General features: G+C 45.4%; 1 protein-coding gene and 1 non-coding gene across 2 annotated transcripts; both read left to right on the forward strand.

Annotated features, from left to right (window-relative positions):
• The first annotated feature begins 640 nt into the window (after positions 1-640).
• Positions 641-7,410, forward strand: LOC4342925 (4-coumarate--CoA ligase-like 7). The gene is made up of 5 exons (NM_001422102.1): positions 641-1,704; positions 5,678-5,864; positions 6,329-6,474; positions 6,566-6,633; positions 6,865-7,410. The coding sequence occupies exons 1-5, from the start codon at positions 658-660 to the stop codon at positions 7,091-7,093; spliced, it is 1,677 nt and encodes a 558-aa protein (NP_001409031.1). The 5' UTR covers positions 641-657; the 3' UTR covers positions 7,094-7,410.
• Positions 7,411-18,490: 11,080 nt separating this feature from the next.
• Positions 18,491-18,597, forward strand: LOC112939756 (small nucleolar RNA R71). The gene has a single exon (XR_003243626.1). It is a non-coding gene; the product is annotated as a small nucleolar RNA R71 (small nucleolar RNA).
• Positions 18,598-20,203: the final 1,606 nt, after the last annotated feature.

Consider the following 20,203-nt stretch of genomic DNA (forward strand, 5'->3'; position numbering starts at 1 on the left):
TGACACATGAGGTTCTTTTTTTTTCTTTTGTACTCTTCTCAATTGTTTATTACGACTGTTGTGACTGTGCTTTACACCCCGAGTAGTACGTGCCTTACTCGTGCATCACATACTCCCTCCGTCCCAAAAAAAGGTAAACCCTGAGTTTTCGTGTCCAACTTTTTGACTGTCCGTCTTATATGAAATTTTTTTATAATTTGCATTTTTATTGTTGTTAGATGATAAAACATGATTAATATTTTATGCGTGACTTGTCTTTTTAATTTTTTTTATAATTTTTTTAAATAAGACGGACGGTCAAATATTGGACACGAAAGCCAGAGTGTCTTTTTTTTTTTTTACGGAAGGAGTATACTGCACTATTGCATCCATCACTCCTATCAATAATTTACTATGGGTCCCGAGTATTAGCAACGAGACACACACAAGTTGTACTGTGTAACCTGCTACACTGCCCACTAGTGACGCTGTGACTTGTCCATTAGCCTGCCACCTCAGATCCATGGCCTTCTTGTCGGTCTCGGTGTTTTTTTTTTTTACTTTTTACACATATAAATTTAATGGCGGTTTGGTTGTCGTCACTTGCCAGGGCCACACCATGTAATCTATAAAAACGTATCCAAAGCTAAGCCCAACGAATGAAGAGAAAAAATAATAATGGCAGCTCCCACCTCCATGGCGAACGCGGATGGCGAGAGCACGCGCACCGGCTACTGCGCCGCGACCAAGTCGTTCCGCAGCCTCCGGCCGCCGGTGCCGCTGCCTCCGCCGGACGTCCCGCTCTCCTTCCCGGAGTTCGCGTTCTCGCTGCTGCCGCGGTCGTCGTCGTCGTCGTCGTCGTCTCTTCTCCCGGCGAACCCGGCGCTCGTCGACGCGGCCACTGGCGAGGCCGTCTCGTTCCAGGCGTTCCTGTCGCGGGTGCGCGCGCTCGCCGGAGCCCTCCGCTCGCGCGTCGGGCTGCGCGGCGGCGACGTCGCGTTCGTGCTCGCGCCCGCAGGGCTCGACGTGCCCGTGCTGTACTTCGCGCTCCTCTCCATCGGCGCCGTCGTGTCCCCCGCCAACCCGGCCCTCACCCCCGCCGAGGTTTCCCGCCTCGTCTCCCTCTCCGGCGCATCCGTCGCCTTCGCCGTCTCGTCCACAGCCACCAAGCTCCCCGCTGGCCTCACCACCGTCGTCCTCCTCGACTCGCCACACTTCCGCTCCCTCTTGATGGATTGCGGCCAAGCCCAAGGACAGGAGCCGCTGCCGGTGGTGGTGGTGCGGCAGTCGGAGACGGCGGCGATCCAGTACTCCTCGGGGACGACGGGGCGGGTGAAGGCGGCGGCGCTGCCTCACCGGAGCTTCATCGCCATGGTGGCAGGGTTCCACGCGCTGCGGGCCAAGGCTCGGGAGGTCAGGACGCTGCTCGGTGCCCCGATGTTCCACTCCATGGGGTTCTTGTTCGTGCTGCAGGGCGTCGCGCTGGGGGCGACGACGGTGGTGGTGACGGACGCGGTGGCGCGGGCCGGGATACGGGGGCTCGTGGAGGCGGCGGAGCGTTGGGCGGTCATGGACATGACGGCCTCGCCGCCGGTGGTGCTGGGGATGACCAAGCAGAGGTGCCGGCTGCCGGCGCTGGAGCGGATAACCTGCGGCGGCGCCCCGCTGCCGGCGCCGGCGATCGAACGGTTCCGCCGGCGATTCCCCCACGTCGATTTGTGCATGGTGAGTCACCGTCACGTACAGTCTGAAAACTTCTTTTCTGGTAAGCTGCCTGTTTCTACCTTCTTTTCTTGCTGCTGAAACTACGCTACCACCGAAACACCAAACACTAATGCAAACATGTAGGAGTAGTAATATTACGGCAAAAGTTGATGTATTTCAGTTAAATTAAATTTTTACTGTTAATTGGATAAAAAAATACTCGAAATTTATACTACCTTCATATTTTAATGTATACTTTTTTTTTAACATTTGACCATTCGTCTTTATCAAAAAATTTATGTAATTATCATTTATTTTACTGTGACTTGATTCATCATCAAATATCCTTTAAACATGACATAAATATTTTTATATTTGCACAAACATTTTGAATAAAATGAATGGTTAAACGTCAGTTGAAAAGTCAACGGCGTCATAAATTAAAATACGAAAGGAGTATGTCACCATGCTGACACGTTTTCAGCCCTTCTCCCCGCTCCCCTGTTTTTTATCTACTGGTCCAACCAGCACGTTGATGTAAATAATTAGGCGCGACAAGTTGTTTGTACGCTTGTAGAGCATCAGCGCGTTACATATTCTGTATATAATACCAGGTGAAACGCCGCACGTTGCTGTGAAAATTTACTATAATAATCATGAGTAAAAATAATATGTAAGATAATTTAAACAACATGAGCTTACATAAAACTAAGTTTACATAAGTTGATGTGATTAAATCTAAATAGTATGTAGAATGATTATTTAAATGTAAAAGTAAGATGACGTGGCTTTATGAAAGAATAAAAGATAAAAGATAATTTAGACCATATAATCTAAGGGCTAAAAAATTTGACATGATATGACTTAATAAGAGAAGAAAAAGAGAGATAATTTGATTCATAGATTGATCATCTAAGGACAAAAAAAAAATAGATGTGATATGACTTAACGAGAGAAAAGAAGAATAACATGAACTAAGTGAGGATGAACTATGTAGGATATTATAGAAAAAGATGAAGAGATATATTGAAATATTATGTGAATTATGTGGGGTGATTTAACATGCTTACATTTTAAATCTCTAAAAATTAATAAATTATTAAATTATAGATAATATAGTACGCTTGGATGATACTTAAATGTAATAATTGTTAGTGGATAATGATGTGACATCTTTGTATGCTAAGTTTTTAGAGAGAATAAGTAAACAACATGGTTATATCATATATGATTGAGGCAATTTAGTTGATACTAAATGGGAACATATCTTATGCACCTAAGTTTTTCGTACACACTCCATACACACAAAATAACAAATATCGCGAAAAATTCTTGAAAAAAATAATCGGAATTGAGTTCCTTATTAAATATATGACGTTGATCTTTTGATAATCTGAAGATCGGACTTGAGTCCCTCGTAAAAGGATTTAAATTGCAATAGTAGTTTTTTTATTCTAAACATGTGAAGTGTGATCTGTGTAAAATAATTAAGAGCCAATTAAAGATCGATGAGGTGTTAGAAAATCTTCCCTCTGATCTCAAGACGGACCAATAACCGATATTTAAAGGCCAGGGAGATTACAAAGCGAGCCGCTCTGAAGTCGCTTTTCTTGTTTGTCTGAAGTCGCTTTTATTTTTTGTCAATTCACGATGTCTTTGTACTTTGTAGTTCGTACTCACCTATTAAATCTGTACGACATGTAGCTTTAACAAAAGACAAAAACTACAAATGAGTAGTATGACCCTAAGTCTATATTTGATACTAGTTTGACCAGCATGCATCTGCACGTGAGATATATTTTAAATAGAACCCGGATTTTAAAATTATTAAATCATGGTAATATTATAATTCAGATTAATAACTCAGTATTTATTATTTTTGAATTTTTAGTTATCAGATTATAAAAAATTGATACTCCAGACCAAGCACAACTCAATGTTTATTAATTGATTATAGAAAAAACAGTATACTAAGCTCAACATAATCATGGAGATTACATTTCCACAAACCGTACAACATGGTATTTATTAACTTTTGAATTTATAAATTGTTAAATTTCAAAATCTATAATTCAGACTCCGTATGTACTTAAGTACAACTTAATATTCACAATTCCTTTGGAGGATCCAGTTCACACAACAAAGGGGGTGGTTGTGATGCTGCTACGTATATGCATCTCAACCGGCATGACTGACTAATACCGGGGAAGTATCCGGTGCAACCACCTAATTCGGTGCAATAATGCAACTTTCATCCTACACCGTTCGATCGAGAAATGGACGTCCAAGATTCGTCCACGTCACCATGAGTTAAAATTTAACTCTCGGTAAATTTTAACTCACGAGTGAATCTGCGAGTTAAATTTTAACTCAGGGTGACGTGGATGAATCTCGGACGTCCATTTCTTGATCCAACCGTGTAGCATAAGAGTTGTATTATTGCACCGAATTAGGTGATTGCACCCGATACTTCCCCGACTAATACCATCCCATTATATTATTCGTAACCCACTATAATATTATGAATCTAGATAGACACATGTCTAGATTCGTAATACTAGTATGTGCCATATCCCATACTAGCTAGGTTTTTTTTAAGGGACGGAGGGAGTAACACCCACCATCGTGCACCATGTTCTTCCTTACATATACCCCTCCATCCCAAAAAAAACCCAATCCAACCTACAAACTTGGACATATGCGTGTCCAGGTTCGTAGCTAGCTAGGGTTTGTTTTTTTTTTTAATGACGGAGTAGTAGAGCATAAGCAGGGTGCTCCTTTTGCTGCTATCAAGAAGTGATAAAGAGTTGATAGGCTCTGTTTGAATCTCCTAAAAATGAATATGAAGATGAAGATTAAGTTTTTATGTAAAACGAGGTGGTAATAACTTGTGATTAATTGAGTTTTAATTATTACAAACCTGAAAAATGGATTAATATGATATTTTAGAACAACTTTCATATAGAAAATTTTCGCACGAAACGCGCCGTTTAGTAATTTGAAAAGCGTGCCATGAAAATCCAAAACTTTTATCTCCCCTCAATTGGGTTCTCAAACAGGGCCATAGGCCTGGTGGTCTGGCACCAAAGCTGATGATAAAGTTTGGCCCACGAAATATTTGACGTACGATAATATCCCACCTGACAATGTCAAAAAAAAATAAATTCGTAGCTACGAGCTTGGACACATTTGTGTCCAGGTTTGTAGGTAGGATTGATTTTTTTGACGGAGGGGTATACCCGTAAATGATTGGTCCCGCGTGTCAAAGGACATATTTGTGTCCAGGTTTGTAGGTAGGATTGATTTTTTTGACGGAGGGGTATACCCGTAAATGATTGGTCCCGCGTGTCAAAGGACTGCGTTCCTCTGACGATCTCACCCCACTTAGCTCTCAGTAGTGATACTAGAAAAAAACATGTGGCGTCCAGATCCTCGTTGGTATATGGGGCACTCAATTTGTAACATTTTGGATTTGGAAGCGCAAGGTTTAATTAGAAAATCTACGGATTTTAATAGAAAGTTCGAGATTTTAAAGTACAAAAGTTCCTTGTTGATTAAATATAAAGTGATTTGGTGTCCTTTTTTTTCTCTAGCAGAATCGTCAAACAGGACATCAAAAGTGGGAAGTTGATAGGATTTCTATTCCTCACTGTCGTATAGGAGCGAGAAAATGGATGCGCGGAAACTTTGCTAGAAGAGGAAATTCAATAATTCCTCCTGCACGGAAAACGGAATAATTCATTAGCGTGTGATTAATTAAGTATTAGCTAATTCTTTTTTAAAAATGGATCAATATGATTTTTTTAACAATATTCGTATAGAAAATTCTTATAAAAAACATACCGTTTAGCAGTTTGAAAATCGTGCGTTGAAAAATGAGTGGAGTTGGGAACTCACTCAAACGAACTTAGCCTTAGATTCATTATGAAGGGGCTCAAGATTATTTTCTGTCCTCCTTGACTAAACTATTTTGGTCGATGTTAATTCAATCCAGGGTTATGGATCAACCGAGGCAGGTGGCATATCAAGGATGATCAGCCAGGAAGAGTGCAACCACATAGGCTCTGCTGGCCGTGTCACTGAGAATGTCGAGGTAAAGATTGTTGACCATGTAACAGGCAAGCCATTGCCTGCCGGGCAGCAAGGGGAGCTTTGGGTGAGAGGGCCTGCCGTCATGACAGGTGATCATAATACACAACACGAACCTCAGGACTACTACTATTATTGTGCAATAGGAATTTAACATTGAGAATGATGTGTCAGAGGAGACTTATATATATGGGATCCGGTGGGCGGTGGCTAGCAGTTTCGAATCCTCCCTTATACAAAAATATTTGGGGGACTGTCTATTCCTTCCAAATCTCGTATTTTTAGATTGATATGTCAACTGCCCCAATCTTTCAATGAGTATGAAAATATCAATTTGGTGGAGGTAGACTTTTCATTGATCAAGCTACCAACTAAGCGTGACTAGAAAGCCCCGGGTAATCGTCAGGTCGTCATAACCCTTCATGCACAGCGAGTAACCACGGCTGTTTGTAGCTGGATCTTCGAAGTTATCTGAACCAAATCAACGCTATCATAGACTTATATTGAGAGCTTGAGAATGCCTCGCTAGAGTTGACTTACACTTTTGTTTTCGCAGGTTACGTGGGTGACAACGAGGCCAATGCAACCACCTTTAATTCTGAAGGATGGCTGAAAACTGGTGACCTTTGCTATATTGATCAGGACGGGTTTCTTTTTGTAGTTGACAGGCTAAAGGAACTGATTAAATACAAGGCCTACCAGGTTTACTCGACATCCCTGAAAGAAGTGTCAAGTAGTACTACATTTGCAGTTATTCGTATTAATCATTTACTTGTAAATAAATGTTTCTCAGGTACCACCTGCAGAGCTGGAGCTTGTCCTGCATTCTTTGCCACAAATTGTTGATGCTGCAGTTATGCCGTGAGTGCACTAATCACTGGTCATCCTACCTGATCATTTCGAAACTAATTTACACATTGTCCAAATCAAACCAGTGGTTCTATTCTGTACATTCTGCAATAGAAAAACTAATAGATACAATGCATTTTTTCTTTCCTAGTAGTACATTACATGCGTAATTATATAGAAAAATATCAATGACCGAAAGATGGCTGGTGCGAAGAATTGGGTAACCATTATGATGGTGTTCAGGTATCCTCACGAAGAAGCAGGGCAGATACCAGTAGCACTTGTCGTAAAGCAACCAGGAAGCAAGCTTACTGAAGCAGAAGTCATGTACAATGTCGCCAAGCAGGTAGCTCCATACAAGAAGATCCGGAAAGTGCTGTTTGTTGACTCCATACCCAAATCGCCATCTGGGAAGATCTTGAGAAGGGAATTGGTAAATCATCTGCGGTTGTGTGAATTGTCGAGATTGTGACTGTGCGAGTGTTGTACCCTATAGTTCAATTCTTGTGTCAAAAAGGAAAAAGTAAAAAAGAAAATGTGCTGCAATTGTACCGGAAGAAGAATATTGGATAAACGGAAGGCTCATAACATATGTTTATGAGGGGCTGCACTATACTGTCGAACATGATGCTGGTGTACAAAGAAAAGTAAGTTTGTTGAGATTGTTTAGTGGGATTAGCTACTTGTATAAGAAGCAATAAACAAGTCTGTCTCAGTTTCTCTCCCTTCTGCGCCATTGCTTCATGTCACACCTGACGGTGTATCACTCGAAGGAAAAGCAGGGACGCATATGAAGGAGAAGCAGAGGTGACAACTGACAAGCTATGGGGCTTCGAAATTTCACGGAATTCGACCGGTTTTTGTCGGAATTGTGAACACTGCCAGTAGCCTCGTAAGGTCTGGTTTAGTTCCTAACTTTTTCTTCAAACTTCTAACTTTTCCATCATATAAAAACTGTACCACACACGTAAACTTCCAACTTTTCTGTCACATCGTTCCAATTTCAATCAAACTTATAACTTTAGCATGAACTAAACACACCCTAAATGTGAGAGGCCACCGATCACGTGGGACCATGTGTGTGTGAGAGAGACAAAGGGGTTAAAAGGAGCAGTGAGCGATGTAATCAGACATACAGGAATGAAATTAATAAACTATCTCTGTTCCTCCCCAAATTTCTTACTGCCATTTCCTCTGCCTGGTGGAGTGCGGCACGAGATATCATAGTTGGCAACTGGGACACTAGTAGGGATGGCAATGGGTATTCGTTCCCCGATTCCCCACGGTGAATCCTCCTATTAGGAGGCCAGGATGGTATGAATTGTGTCTCTATGGAGGATTAAATGGAGGGAAAAGAGCCTCCATCGGGTCTAACGGGGGCGGGTATGGTGCACCGTCCCCCGTCCCCGTTCTCCGTGGAGGCCTGATACAACTATGTATGTGCTCGATTTTATGTATATTTGGCCCAGCAGCCCATAGCAACCCAGCCCAAAACAAAGAGTATATAAATCATCTGAAAAGAAAAACCTAGCTTCAGATCCATCCCCACACAGATCCATCCCCGTCTTCTCTTCCCAAGCTCCTGGCGGCGACGGCGCCATCCCAGGCCACGCGCCCGCGCCCGTCGTGCCCGCGGCGCTTGCCGCGTCCGCGTCCGTCGCGCCTGCCGCATCCACGCCTGTGCAGGCTTGACGCACACCGCGCCGCCCAGCTCCCGGCTCCCGCGTCGTCCCATCGCCGGACCACCCAGGTCGCAGTGCCGCCGCCTCTCCTCGCCTCCTCCCTCAGACCGTCAGTGCGTCGGCACCGGGCGTCGGCCTCCTCTTCTACCCTCCGTCCATCACTCCATCCATTCGAATTTGTTATCCGTGCTTACTTGTTTGACTTGGGCAGTTTTGTTGCATCTGACTATGTGATGATATGCATCTGTGAACTTTGTGATCTGGTATTATTATTATGTTGTTGATGAAGTGCTGAAACTACATGGCTATTTTGAGTGATAATCTTTTGATTGAAAATTATTTTTTGATATGTGAAATATACATGCTGAGAACCTAAGAGCGGGGATGGAGGCTCCACGGGGATAAATTACCCGGACGGAGGCGGTGATGGTAAACAATTTTGCCCCATTGCATTTCACGGGGACGGGGATGGGTGAAATTCTCCTCCGCGGGGGCGGGTCTGGTTGTGTATCCTCCGACGGGGAATTCCCCGTTGCCATCCCTAGACACTACGGGTTGGTAGCAGAGTTTTCCGGCCCTTGAAAAGTAGCAAGTCCCTCGCACTGTCTCGATCCAGTTGGTAAAATTCCTACAGCTGAGTTGGAGATCCTCTTTTGGGTTGAATGTAGTAAATTCCGTGCTCGGTTCGACTAGGTTTGGAGGAGCTGTGGGCCCCTGGTTTTGTAGACTGAAAACCTCATGTGTTTTCTCGTACCAATGTCTATATCAACAGTTGCTGCACACATACAAAGTTGAGATATTATATAGTTCGTACTGAATAAAGGTTAAAAACTAATTAATATCTTTATTGGAGCCATTATGGCTATAAATTATCAAGAAAACAACAACGGAAAACCGAAATACCAAGGTATTAGCAACCGTTCAACATGCCCACAAGCAAGTTGAGTGTGTGTCATGACCTTAGTTGTAACCGGCACTCTGTTCATCATCCTTAGGACCCAAAGAAGGTCTTCCTCTTCCACCATACTAAAGCTGAAAAAAAATGGAGAGGCGTGAGTACAAACATTCTCAGCAAGGCACCGCAAGCCACTGAGAACAAGTGCATCATGTATAGGGGATTAGTCAAATTGTTGGGTATGCGGTATCCGGGTACCTCATAGTGGGCCTTCGAGTTGTAAGTGTAGGGTGGGCCGAATGACCTAGGCTCATCCGTTTAACTTTTAATCTAAGAAAGGGATTAAAGATAAGGCTATAAATCTTATCTCGTGTAAATAGATGGTGGGTACCCGGATAATAAGGGAAACTGTACCATCCTTAGTCGGTCTCCCGACATCTATATAAGGGGACCTAGATCCTTGAAACGAGTGATCGCTACGTGCTATTGCTTACGCCATATTGCAAAACCATCTACACAGATTTACACAACTGGACTAGGGTATTAGATCTTGCTGAGGGCCTAAACTAGTATAATCCCCATGTTACCATCTCTCCTTGATCTTGTGCACCCCATAAGTATTATTGCCGATCCATAGAACTGATAGTTGGCGTGCCAAGTAAGGGACGCTAGATTGTGTTCTCTAAGGAGGAGATGACATCCACCGTAATCAAGATCATGAACTGTGCTTGGCTCCCCATCGGAAGCAACATCACCTTCGGCTCTCTTCGGATCTTCATCGACAATTCTAGCTTCCTCACAGGTGCACCGACACCGTATGCTTCGCCTCGAAGCAGAATTCTGCTTTGGCCTCCTCAACTTCATCACCACCCTGGGTGGCCTCCTGAAGCCAATTACATCGCACGAGGAGACGACTCCATCATCCTCACCCGGTCTATTCCAAGAGCTCGATCATGGTTATCCTACTCCACTCGGCATGAAAAATGTTGTTGTCGTCACCACCGAGTACCTCACCGACATTGCTAAACTAGTCTCATCTTATTCGAGGACCACTTAGGCTCGCTGAGCTTCACGCCGTCAAATCCGAGTGCCTCGAGAACTTGGCCCTTGTTGGGTTGGCTTCCTCGATGAGGCCATTAGGCTCTCAGATTCCAACCTGGATAGTTCGGGGAGCATCTCCGAGGAAACCTCCCCTCCTCGTTGCACTATCTTCATCGTGTGAACGACAAAGGGAATTGAAGCCGAGACCCGAGAACGAGAGGCCGAGGAGCAACTCCTGAACTAACAGTAAGAAGAGCTCGACAAACATTGGGTAGACCTCTGCCTGAGAGGCGGAAAGGCAAATGACACCATCCTCTAGACCGAAATGGGGATCATGAAGTATCCAAGACACCCTAGCATAACATTGTGGCGGCCAAGCCGCTTTTGGAGACCGTCCAAGACAAGTTACGCGAAGACCACGCTATCAACTCACCTGTCGCCCAGGTGATGGCCATGGTGGAGGCACCTACCACAACCAACTCGGCAGCTCAGTCTTCCGAATGGCCCATGCATCACCCTAGCCCTAGGGCCTGACCTCCACATCATTGTCAACATTCTCAAGCTAGGAGCTCACGTTCGATTGTCCCGACTAGCGACCTATGCGAGAAGATTGAAACAATAAGAGGATGAACGCGGACCTCCGCAACATCATGAACGAATGATGACACAGGCGCGACACGGACCGTCTGTTGGTATTTCTTAACGTCATTACTAGAAACATTATTCCCAGCAATGGCACAGAAATACTTCTGGTATATTATGGTTACAGAATTCATCCGCAAGCGCACGGATATACCATTGTAGCATTTCACCCGAGAGTATTCCAAGGGTATCGTATTTATTTTATCCCATGGGAAGATCATGTGTATGAACGATCCTTCGGCGGTTATGTCTAGATAGAATGCAGACTCCTTATCCAAACCCGTATGGAAATGTTGCAGTAGCACATACTCGCGTAAGGACAGGGTTGGTCCGGACTGCACTAAATTAGTGAATCTAGACCAGGTTGCACCAATTGATTCGTTTTTTATCTGCTTAAAACTGAGAATTTCTACCCGAAGGGCAGTAATACGAGTAAATGGGAAGAAGGCAAGACAGAATCCGTCTCGCAACTTTTCCCAACTACCGCTTACACATCCAACGTCAGAGATGTACCATTGCTTTGCTCTCTCTTAAACAATTTCCACCACACAGTTTCTTGTCTCATGCCATGAATCTTAAGGCACGAGCAGACTTGTTCAAAGTCTCGCAGATGATGGTAGGGATTTTCTAGATCAAAGCCAGGAAAGGGATTTTTCCTAACCATACTGATTAGTTCAGGACGAATTTCATAGCCAGTTGTATAAATGGGCTTCGATGAAGGAGGTGGCTCATAAAATTCGCCCCGAGGAGTAGACAGCTCAAAAAGAGGTTGCTCCATGGTCGAGAAGAGTTTGACAGGAATACTTCTCTAGGATAGCGGGGGGAACGGTAGAAAAAAAAGTAAAAAGGATACGAGGATGAACTGGGTTCGGAACTGATCAGCAATCGTTCCCCAGCAACGGCGCCAGAAATGCTTGTTGGTATTTCTTACAATCACACATAAAATCTGCAAGCGCACGGATATACCGATGTAGCACTTCCCCTACAGAGTATTCCGAGGGTATCGAATCCAAGGGAACGTGTGTGGTCAGATCTTCCTCCGGTTTATCTAAGGACACCAAGCAAAAGATAGGCCAGGATAGAGAGGATTTTCTAGTGTGAAACAATGTCTAGGGAAAGCTTAACTTTAATCCTAATGCAATACTTCAGGCGCTGGCAACCCGCTATTCCCAGATGTCGTCCTATTACGTACCCGGACAAGGAGGATTTAAGTGATCTTGAGGGCTATCACCACCTCTACACCTACCTCAAACGTACTGTGGGATATGCAGCAATTACTGGATAACAATTGCCTAAACACCACATCTAAGCAATTAATATCTACTTTAGTATTTATAACCCACCAAAGCAATCACTATATTTTAATTGATTATAGTGTACAATAATCCCGTATGCTAATTAGGAACTAACCAAGAGATAATTCTCAAAAGATAAATCTAAATTACTCAGGAAGAATATTATATTGAATTCAGAGTAATAAATAGAATAAAAGAAATAAGAGAAGATTACTGACAACTCTAGAATTCTTCCGACTTCTTCTACTCTACTCTCTTCCTATTCTATATAGTATACAATATAGTACAATAGAGCGTCTTATAATTCAGCTCAAGCTTGGAAGTGTGTGTGTGAAGTGAGGGAGTGATGTCCTTTTATAGGGTAGTTATGACGGTTGTGAGAAGGGGAAATGTCCGAACTGCCTCGCAACCGTCATGAGGGAGTGATCTGGAGCGTCCATGCCAAACCCCAGGATCAACGGTGATCAGGGGGGTTCAGCCTCCTGGCTGGGCCCTCCTGGCCTGGCCTTCGGCTGGTAGACTCGCTGGACTCTCCTCTATCCATTTCTCAGAATTTTGGGCTGATCCACTGATGTTTTGATGAAATTCACAACCCATCCTTGTATGGATGCAGAATTCTCCTCACTTTAGTCTAGATTTCCTCCCAACATTGGGGTTTATCCTCTACATACAAATATATACAACACTTGTGGAATATGTGAGATTAAGCACCTATCACTATGTTGGATGTTTTATTATCTGAACTTTATGCAGATGTTGGCGGTATAGAATTGACATTTAACAGCCGCCAACAGTGGGGGGGGGGAAGAGATGTGCCCCCCCCGAAGCTTGGCTTTCGCTCAAGGTCCTTGATAAGGATTGAACCCCTGGAAGCGGAAGTACGCTTGAAGGTCATCGTGCTGTGCTGCATCATGTTGTTGATGTTGGCGAACTAAGCATTAGCAGATTGTTGCCATTCTTGCGTTTGTGCTATGTGTTCCGTGAAGTTGTACTGGATTTCTCCCGTCTGCACATCAAGGGTGTCCATTCTCCTAGTTATTTCACCCAAGTCCCAACGAGAGGAACTTGAGCACCATTCACTTGGAGATGGAGGCACACCACTTGATCTAAGAGGTTGGTTGTCTCCCCATTGTATGTCATGAGGTGCACGCCACCGGTCCTCATTGGCACTTGCCTAGCTTGAGACTCCGATGCTGTGGCGTGGAGCTTGGGTCCATCCGGGTGCATCCCGAGTTGGTTCCCAACCTGCCTCATACATCTGTACGGGTGTTGAGGATGATGAACTTTCTCGTTCATTTCTTGTCATGTTGCGCGTCTCCTGTATGCTCCACTTGCATGAGATTCTTCTATGGTCTGCAGCGGAATGGTTAGTTCATGGCAGTTGTACAAATGATACCCCACATTCGGCAACGGGATTTCATTTATACAACGGGGAAAAGGTATATCAAAGATCCATCTACTCTATGTTTCAGAATATGCCCTTGTACTAGATAATTCTGATCAATACACGGACGAGTGGCTGAGATAAAAGCAATTTGGTCACTAACGACCCCTAGCCCTTTTGCTCCGAATAATTAGAGAAGTGCACTCAACAGGAGCAGAGAATTTTATACTTTCTAACTATTGCATTATCATACATTTCACAGGAGAAATTTTGATCTTTCTAACAATGGCAAACATGATAATCAATTCACCCCCCCTAAGGGCAGTCCCAACCCTCCACCTAGGATGGTGTCTATGGCATTAACTACATTGCCATGTAGGACTTTTAGCTTATGTGGCACTATATTAATTAAGAGAGAGAGTGAAGAGAGGAAGAAACTGGGTCTCATGCAAGACACAGCTTCAACACGAGAACCTATACACTAGACACTATCAAGTTTTGCATTGGGAGAGAATAGTGTCTTCATAATAGATGAAGAATAAATATGATTGGTAGAGAAGAGAGATGATGTATTTATTAATGGCTCACTTTAAGAAACCATGGGTTGTAGAGTGTAGTTTCTATTGTGATGTATTATTGACATGGCACCATAGACACTGTTTATGGACACTATGAGTTGGGACTGCTCTAATGGGTCTAAGATCACCTCTAGGAAACAAAGTCATAGAAATCCATTATGCATGAGCCTAAGTGTAGGATTATGGATATCATTCGTCCTAGGTTTCTTGCAAATTGGAGCACCAGAAATATCTTCCCAAAACCAATTTTTCTTGAACCCAAAAATTCCTTTCTGCAGATTAATTTTACAGGAATCGTGAAAACCAAGAGATTTGCTCATCTACCACAGCAAATCTTTGCCAACCAACAGCTTTCCAAATAGCACGAAATTCAACATCAATACCTATCTTTTTTAGCAGCTCTGGAGAGTATTCTTGAGTGTGAGCATACTCCCGATCACTCAGCATGCAGTAGGCTTGTCTTTCCCGATCACCGACAAGGTCGAGGTCGGTGTCGTTCAGGAGTCGTCGCGGAACTTCGGCGTCTTCCATCGAGACATCGGCAGATGAACGAGCGCTAAACTCATCATGATGAAGAGCCAGACACCTTGAACAGACGAGACAATCGCCTCCTCATTCTGCACAATGGAGCAAGAACGGACTAACTCGGCGAGGGTTAGAAATGACAAAATTTTCACCCGCCGGCTTGTCTCACCAAAGCAACTTGTATGTATGCAACTAAGTATTTGAATTTGAGGGAAACTGTCAAAGCTTGAATGAACTTGAGAGAAAACTTTGGAGAGGGAATGAAAATGTGTTGAAATTTGGTGGATTTCCCACTCCCGGCCGGTTTGCTTAAGTAGTGCACCCACAACAGTCAAAACTGACCTGTGGGGCCCACTAGCCATTGCCTCAAAAAGGAGGCAGCCGACCGTTGGCCTGGCTGGTTCGGCTGTGACGGAGCGTGGGGCTCCTCACCGGGAGACCGCGCGGGCCCCCCTTTGCCGGTTCGGCCGGGGGCGCTAGGTGAGGTTCTAAGCCCTCGATTTGTGGAATGTTTCGCGAGAGAGCAAATGCGCAAGACACGGGCGATGTAGACAGGTTCGGGCCGCTGAGAAGCGTAATACCCTACTCCTGTGTTCTGGTGGATCTGTGTATGAAGGAGTTACAAAGAGCTGGAGAGCAAGAGAGTTCAAACTCTAGAGACCCTCTCACTCTTTCTCTCCTCTACGAGCTCCGCTCTTCCTTTTACGAGCTCCGCTCTTCCTTTTTCAAGCTCCCCCTCTTAAGTGGGCAAGGTCCTCCTTTTATATCTCAAGGGGATACCACATGCACCACTTCTACCTACTCTTCTTTTGGGTGGGGACTCACCCTATCTTCCAAAAAAGACTGGCTTGCGCCTTCGCCTGGAAGCTAAATCACAGCTTGTCTTTGAGTGAGGCCCAGCGTCATCACTCGCCTGACACCGGGGATCTCCCTGTTATTCTCTCATTTATGGGCGGAGATTTGCCATGACTGCTGTCCGAATGACCCTCCGATGGGATGGGCCATACCTACCTCCACTCCGCCGGAAGCAGGCGCAACGTGGGAGCACGGTTGTCTGCCGATGACGTGACCGGCGTCAGACCAGTCACAAACCGGTCATTCTTGTCTACCACGTGTCAGTTTAGCATGCCACACGTTAGCCCTTCTTCATAAAATGACTTCCTTGTAATGGTTGCGATGAAGCCTGGTATGAATCTAGCCGGGACTGACGTGCTAACTCCAGGAGTTCCCACGCCGGCTCCGGCTAGGGACGAGTGCCTAGAGGCTCTCATCATTCCGACGGGACGGGGCGAGGCGTGTGACAGGCCGCCTGTTGCCACCTAACCCACGATCTGACCGGTCTGTGACCGGTCACACACCGCGACTGGTCACGGGCCGGATAAGCGAGCGCTGCGCCGCATTGAATGCGGCGTGGTGCGCTTGTCCAACCCGCTATAAATGCGGTTAGGTGAGCCCCGCTGTGCTCACCTAACCCACACACGTGGCGCCAAAACCACAGGTGGTCGGGGCGCCCCAGCCCTCGGGGTCGAAACGGGAGCAGCCCGACCCCTCGGGGAGACAGAGGGAGGGGTGGCCACGTCACCCTCGGGCCCGACCCCCCCCCCCCCCCCCCCGAGGGGGACAGGCCACGTGGGTGACCGCGGCTACCCAAGCCTCTAGTCGCGATACCCCCGGCCCCATGTCACCGACAGGCTGAACCAGTGGGTTCGGCCGAACCCCTAGTGGGCCCAACCGGCCCCACTTTCGGCCGTTGGGTTTCAACGGTTAGTGCGGTCGTGGCACATTGAATTTTTGTTGAAAATTTGTTTTGGTTTGCTCTGAAATGTTTATTTGAAGAATTTCTTCAAAATTCAAAAAACCTAAATGCAATTTTGAAATTCAAACATGTGATGATGCAAAAATTCAAATGTTTGGAAATAAACATGCGGATACATACCAATTTACCTGTTGGCGAAGGTCGCGTCATTTAAAGTCCGATGTGCAAGACTGTACCTCCTTCCAGTTTAGTGCGCGGATTTTCCACCTATCTCCGGAGGTGATGGAGCGGGCGTCTTGGGCTTCTCCTTCCATACCTTCTTTGGCTTTGGTGCGGAAGGCGGCTTCCTCTGAGCTGTCTGCTCTGGCCTCTTGGCCGGTTACTTGATTTTACCGGCTTCTTCCAATAACGGTTCCTGGGCATCGTTGTTTCCTTCTCAAGGAAATTCTGCATGAACCTTACCAGGCTATCCGTCTTGGGTGGTTCCACTTCGACCACTTGAATATTCTGCGGGTTTGGCCCGTACTTTATTCTGACCATGGAGCATTGTTCCGTCCTCAGCTGGAACTCAAACTTTTCCTCCTTCCCGTTGATATGGAAATGGATACTCCCCGTTCCCACGTCAATATTGGCTCCCGCGGTGCTAAGGAACGGACGCCCCAAGATGAGCGGTGTCTCTTTTCCTGTGTCCATCTCCAACACCACGAAGTGAACCGGGATGAAGAAATCCCGTATCTTGAGTCGCACATCCTCCGCTATCCCTGCCAGGTAACGGACTGACGAGTCAGCTAGTTGTAGGCGCATCGGTGTTGGTGCCAACACCGTGAAGTTGAGCTTGTCAAAGACGTCCTTTGGCATGACGCTGACACTTGCTCCAAGATCACATAAAGCTTGGTCGAATTGCTGTGCCCCGATCGAGCAGGTGATCGTAGGACACCCCGGATCCTTCTTCTTTTCCAGGAGCTTGTGGAGTATTACTTTGCTGCACTGCTTCGTCAGCTTAACCACCTCTGTTGTTGGGAGCGGTCTCTTGTTGTTGAGGATATATTTAAGATAATGGACATATGTTCGTACTTGCATAGCATCCAACAACGGCACGTTGATGTGGATCTTCTGGATTACTTCAACAAAACGAGCAAATTGCTCATCCACTGACGGTTTCCTACCCCGTTGAGGAAACGACAGCAATTGTGTGTCGCAGTACTCCTGCAGTACGGTCTTTTCTGGCCGAACCTCTTTGTCAGCCGAGTTACTAGATGGCACTTCTCTTGCTATCCCGTTAGTTTCTGCAGGGTTAGGATATGGCGGATCACGAGTGGACTTATCTCCCCTCGTCGTGATCGCCTTAACATTTTCAACGGAGGAGTCAGGTTGCCCCGGAATCCTCCCGGTTTCATTTGCAGGGACATAGGATGTCAACTGAGCTAGTTGGGTTTCTATCATTTTATTAAAGCTCAGCTAGTTTTGGAAAGCAGAAGCGAAGCCATCTAGCTTAACATTAATGTTTTCGAGGATCTTGTCATTGGCAGCGAGCTTTTTGCTTAACGCATCAGTGGTTTTAGCTTGCGCAAAGACGAGATCCTTCAAGGAGGGCTTGTTAGAGAAGTTACCGTTGTTGTTACCTCCTTGATAGTATGGGCGTGGTTGGTTCCACCCCTGACCTCCTTGTGGATGGTACCCGTTGTTGTTGTTGCCCACGTTCATCGCCTCTTCACGGGTTTCTGGGCAGTCATTCCCAGAGTGACCCGTGTTGCCGTAGACCTCACACGTAACGTGTGAATCCAAGGCCATGACGGTGCCTTGAGGCCGTTTGTCGTGGTCGTCCAATCGCTTCATGAGGAGGTCTAGCTTGGCAACAAGTAATTCCATCTCCTTGACGGTGTGCATGCCTGGCTGACGGGTCTAGAGTTGTTCCTCGCTCCAACCCATATTGGAGACCATCTTCTCTATTAGATCAACGGCTTCTCGAACCGTTTTAGAGAAGAAAGCTCCTCCAGCTGCCGCGTTCAGGTGATCACGGGACATGGGCGTAAGTCCGTTGTAGAAGTTCTGCAGGATCAGCCAGTCGTCCATCCCATGATGAGGACAGGCGGCCACATACTCCTGCAGACGTTCCCATGCTTCAGGAATGTACTCATCCCTTTTCTGGTGGAAACTGGAAATTCTTCCACGAAGGGCATTGGTTTTGCCCTAGAGCATTTGTCCTAGGTGTTGACAGTAGCACGGTTGGCATAGAACCACTGCTTCGCTCTCCTAAGGAGGGAAAACGGGAACAGCTGTAGCCTGACAGCGTTTGGACTGACGCCCTTTATGGTGTACGTGCTACAGATCTCTAGGAACTGTTGCAAATGAGCATTGGCATCCTCGTTAGGCTTGCTGTAGAACGGGCTAGCCTGCGCCATTGTGACGAGGCTGGACTTCAAGTCGAAATCCACATCTCCCATGTTGCTCTGTGGCCCAATGGCCACATTGTAAGCGGAGGGAGCAGCGAACCCACGAAGGGTCTTGTCAGCCATAGTCTTGAAAGTCGGTTGCGCGGGTACGGCTGGTTTCTCTGTCGGTAGAGTTTTTCACGGAGCAACGACTCACGGCCTGACGCTCCGGAAGAAAGCTTCTGGATTTCCTTTCAAGTTTTCTGGCAAATTAAAACCAGTCATGCACTACCCTGTTTTCACAACAAAAGTAAAAACAACCAAGGTTAGCCTGCAAAGGAAAATGATTACACAGAGGTAAATATAAAGTATTAGTTCAGGTAATCTCTATTATGAATCTTTCCCGGCAACGGCGCCAGAAATGCTTGTTGGTATTTCTTAACGTCATTACTAGAAATATAATCCCCGGCAACGGTGCCAGAAATGCTTGTTGGTATTTCTTAATGTCATTACTAGAAAAATAATTCCCAGCAATGGCGCAGAAATACTTCTGGTATATTATGGTTACAGAATTCATCCGCAAGCGCACGAATATACCATTGTAGCATTTCACCCGAGAGTATTCCAAGGGTATCGTATTTATTTTATCCCGTGGGAAGATCATGTAGAGAGAACTTGAGTAATAATTTATATGTTACTTGTGATAATCATATCCTGAGCAGGGGTTAAGGTAATCCAAGAGTAGAGTGACACACAAGCATCAGCTACTCATCCTCATAATAATTTATCTAAGCTAAATGGAAAGAAAAGAGACAGAAAATATATTCCTATATAAAGTATACATACATTCTAGTCATCTGATATACTAGCTAATACCCTCTATCCAATGCCTTCCTGGTACTTCGAGAAGCCACCCCTGACTGCCGAGTTCCTTACGACAGCCCATCATGACCATACAACCGGGGCTAAATACGGAGGAGTACCCTACCCAGGGAATTAACTTAGGATTATATACACGCGCGGAGGAATACCCGTACTGAGTTGTCACCATTAGCGGCCCACCTCTCATCCACAACATATAACCCCAAATAATGATATCCCGTAATCTAGACACCACGTCTAAACTACCAGATACTACTCTAATATGATCGTCACGACATAGAGTAATTGCATAAGCAAACATTATACCCGCACCAAAGCATCTCCCAGATAACCTAGTAGTATATTCAGTATAACATGAACATAATGTAAAGTAGACATTCGTATACTCGAAAAGTATTTCAGTACCATACATGTATATAGAAGAGTATTCTAATAATATTAGAAAGCTTACAAAAGAGGAAAGGAAAGCTACTAGAGCCATACCCAAACTCTTCCGAAGGCTTCCAGACTCCCGATTTCTACTCTATTCC

Source organism: Oryza sativa, chromosome 7 (assembly GCF_034140825.1).
Source record: "Oryza sativa Japonica Group chromosome 7, ASM3414082v1".
Taxonomy (NCBI): domain Eukaryota; kingdom Viridiplantae; phylum Streptophyta; class Magnoliopsida; order Poales; family Poaceae; genus Oryza; species Oryza sativa.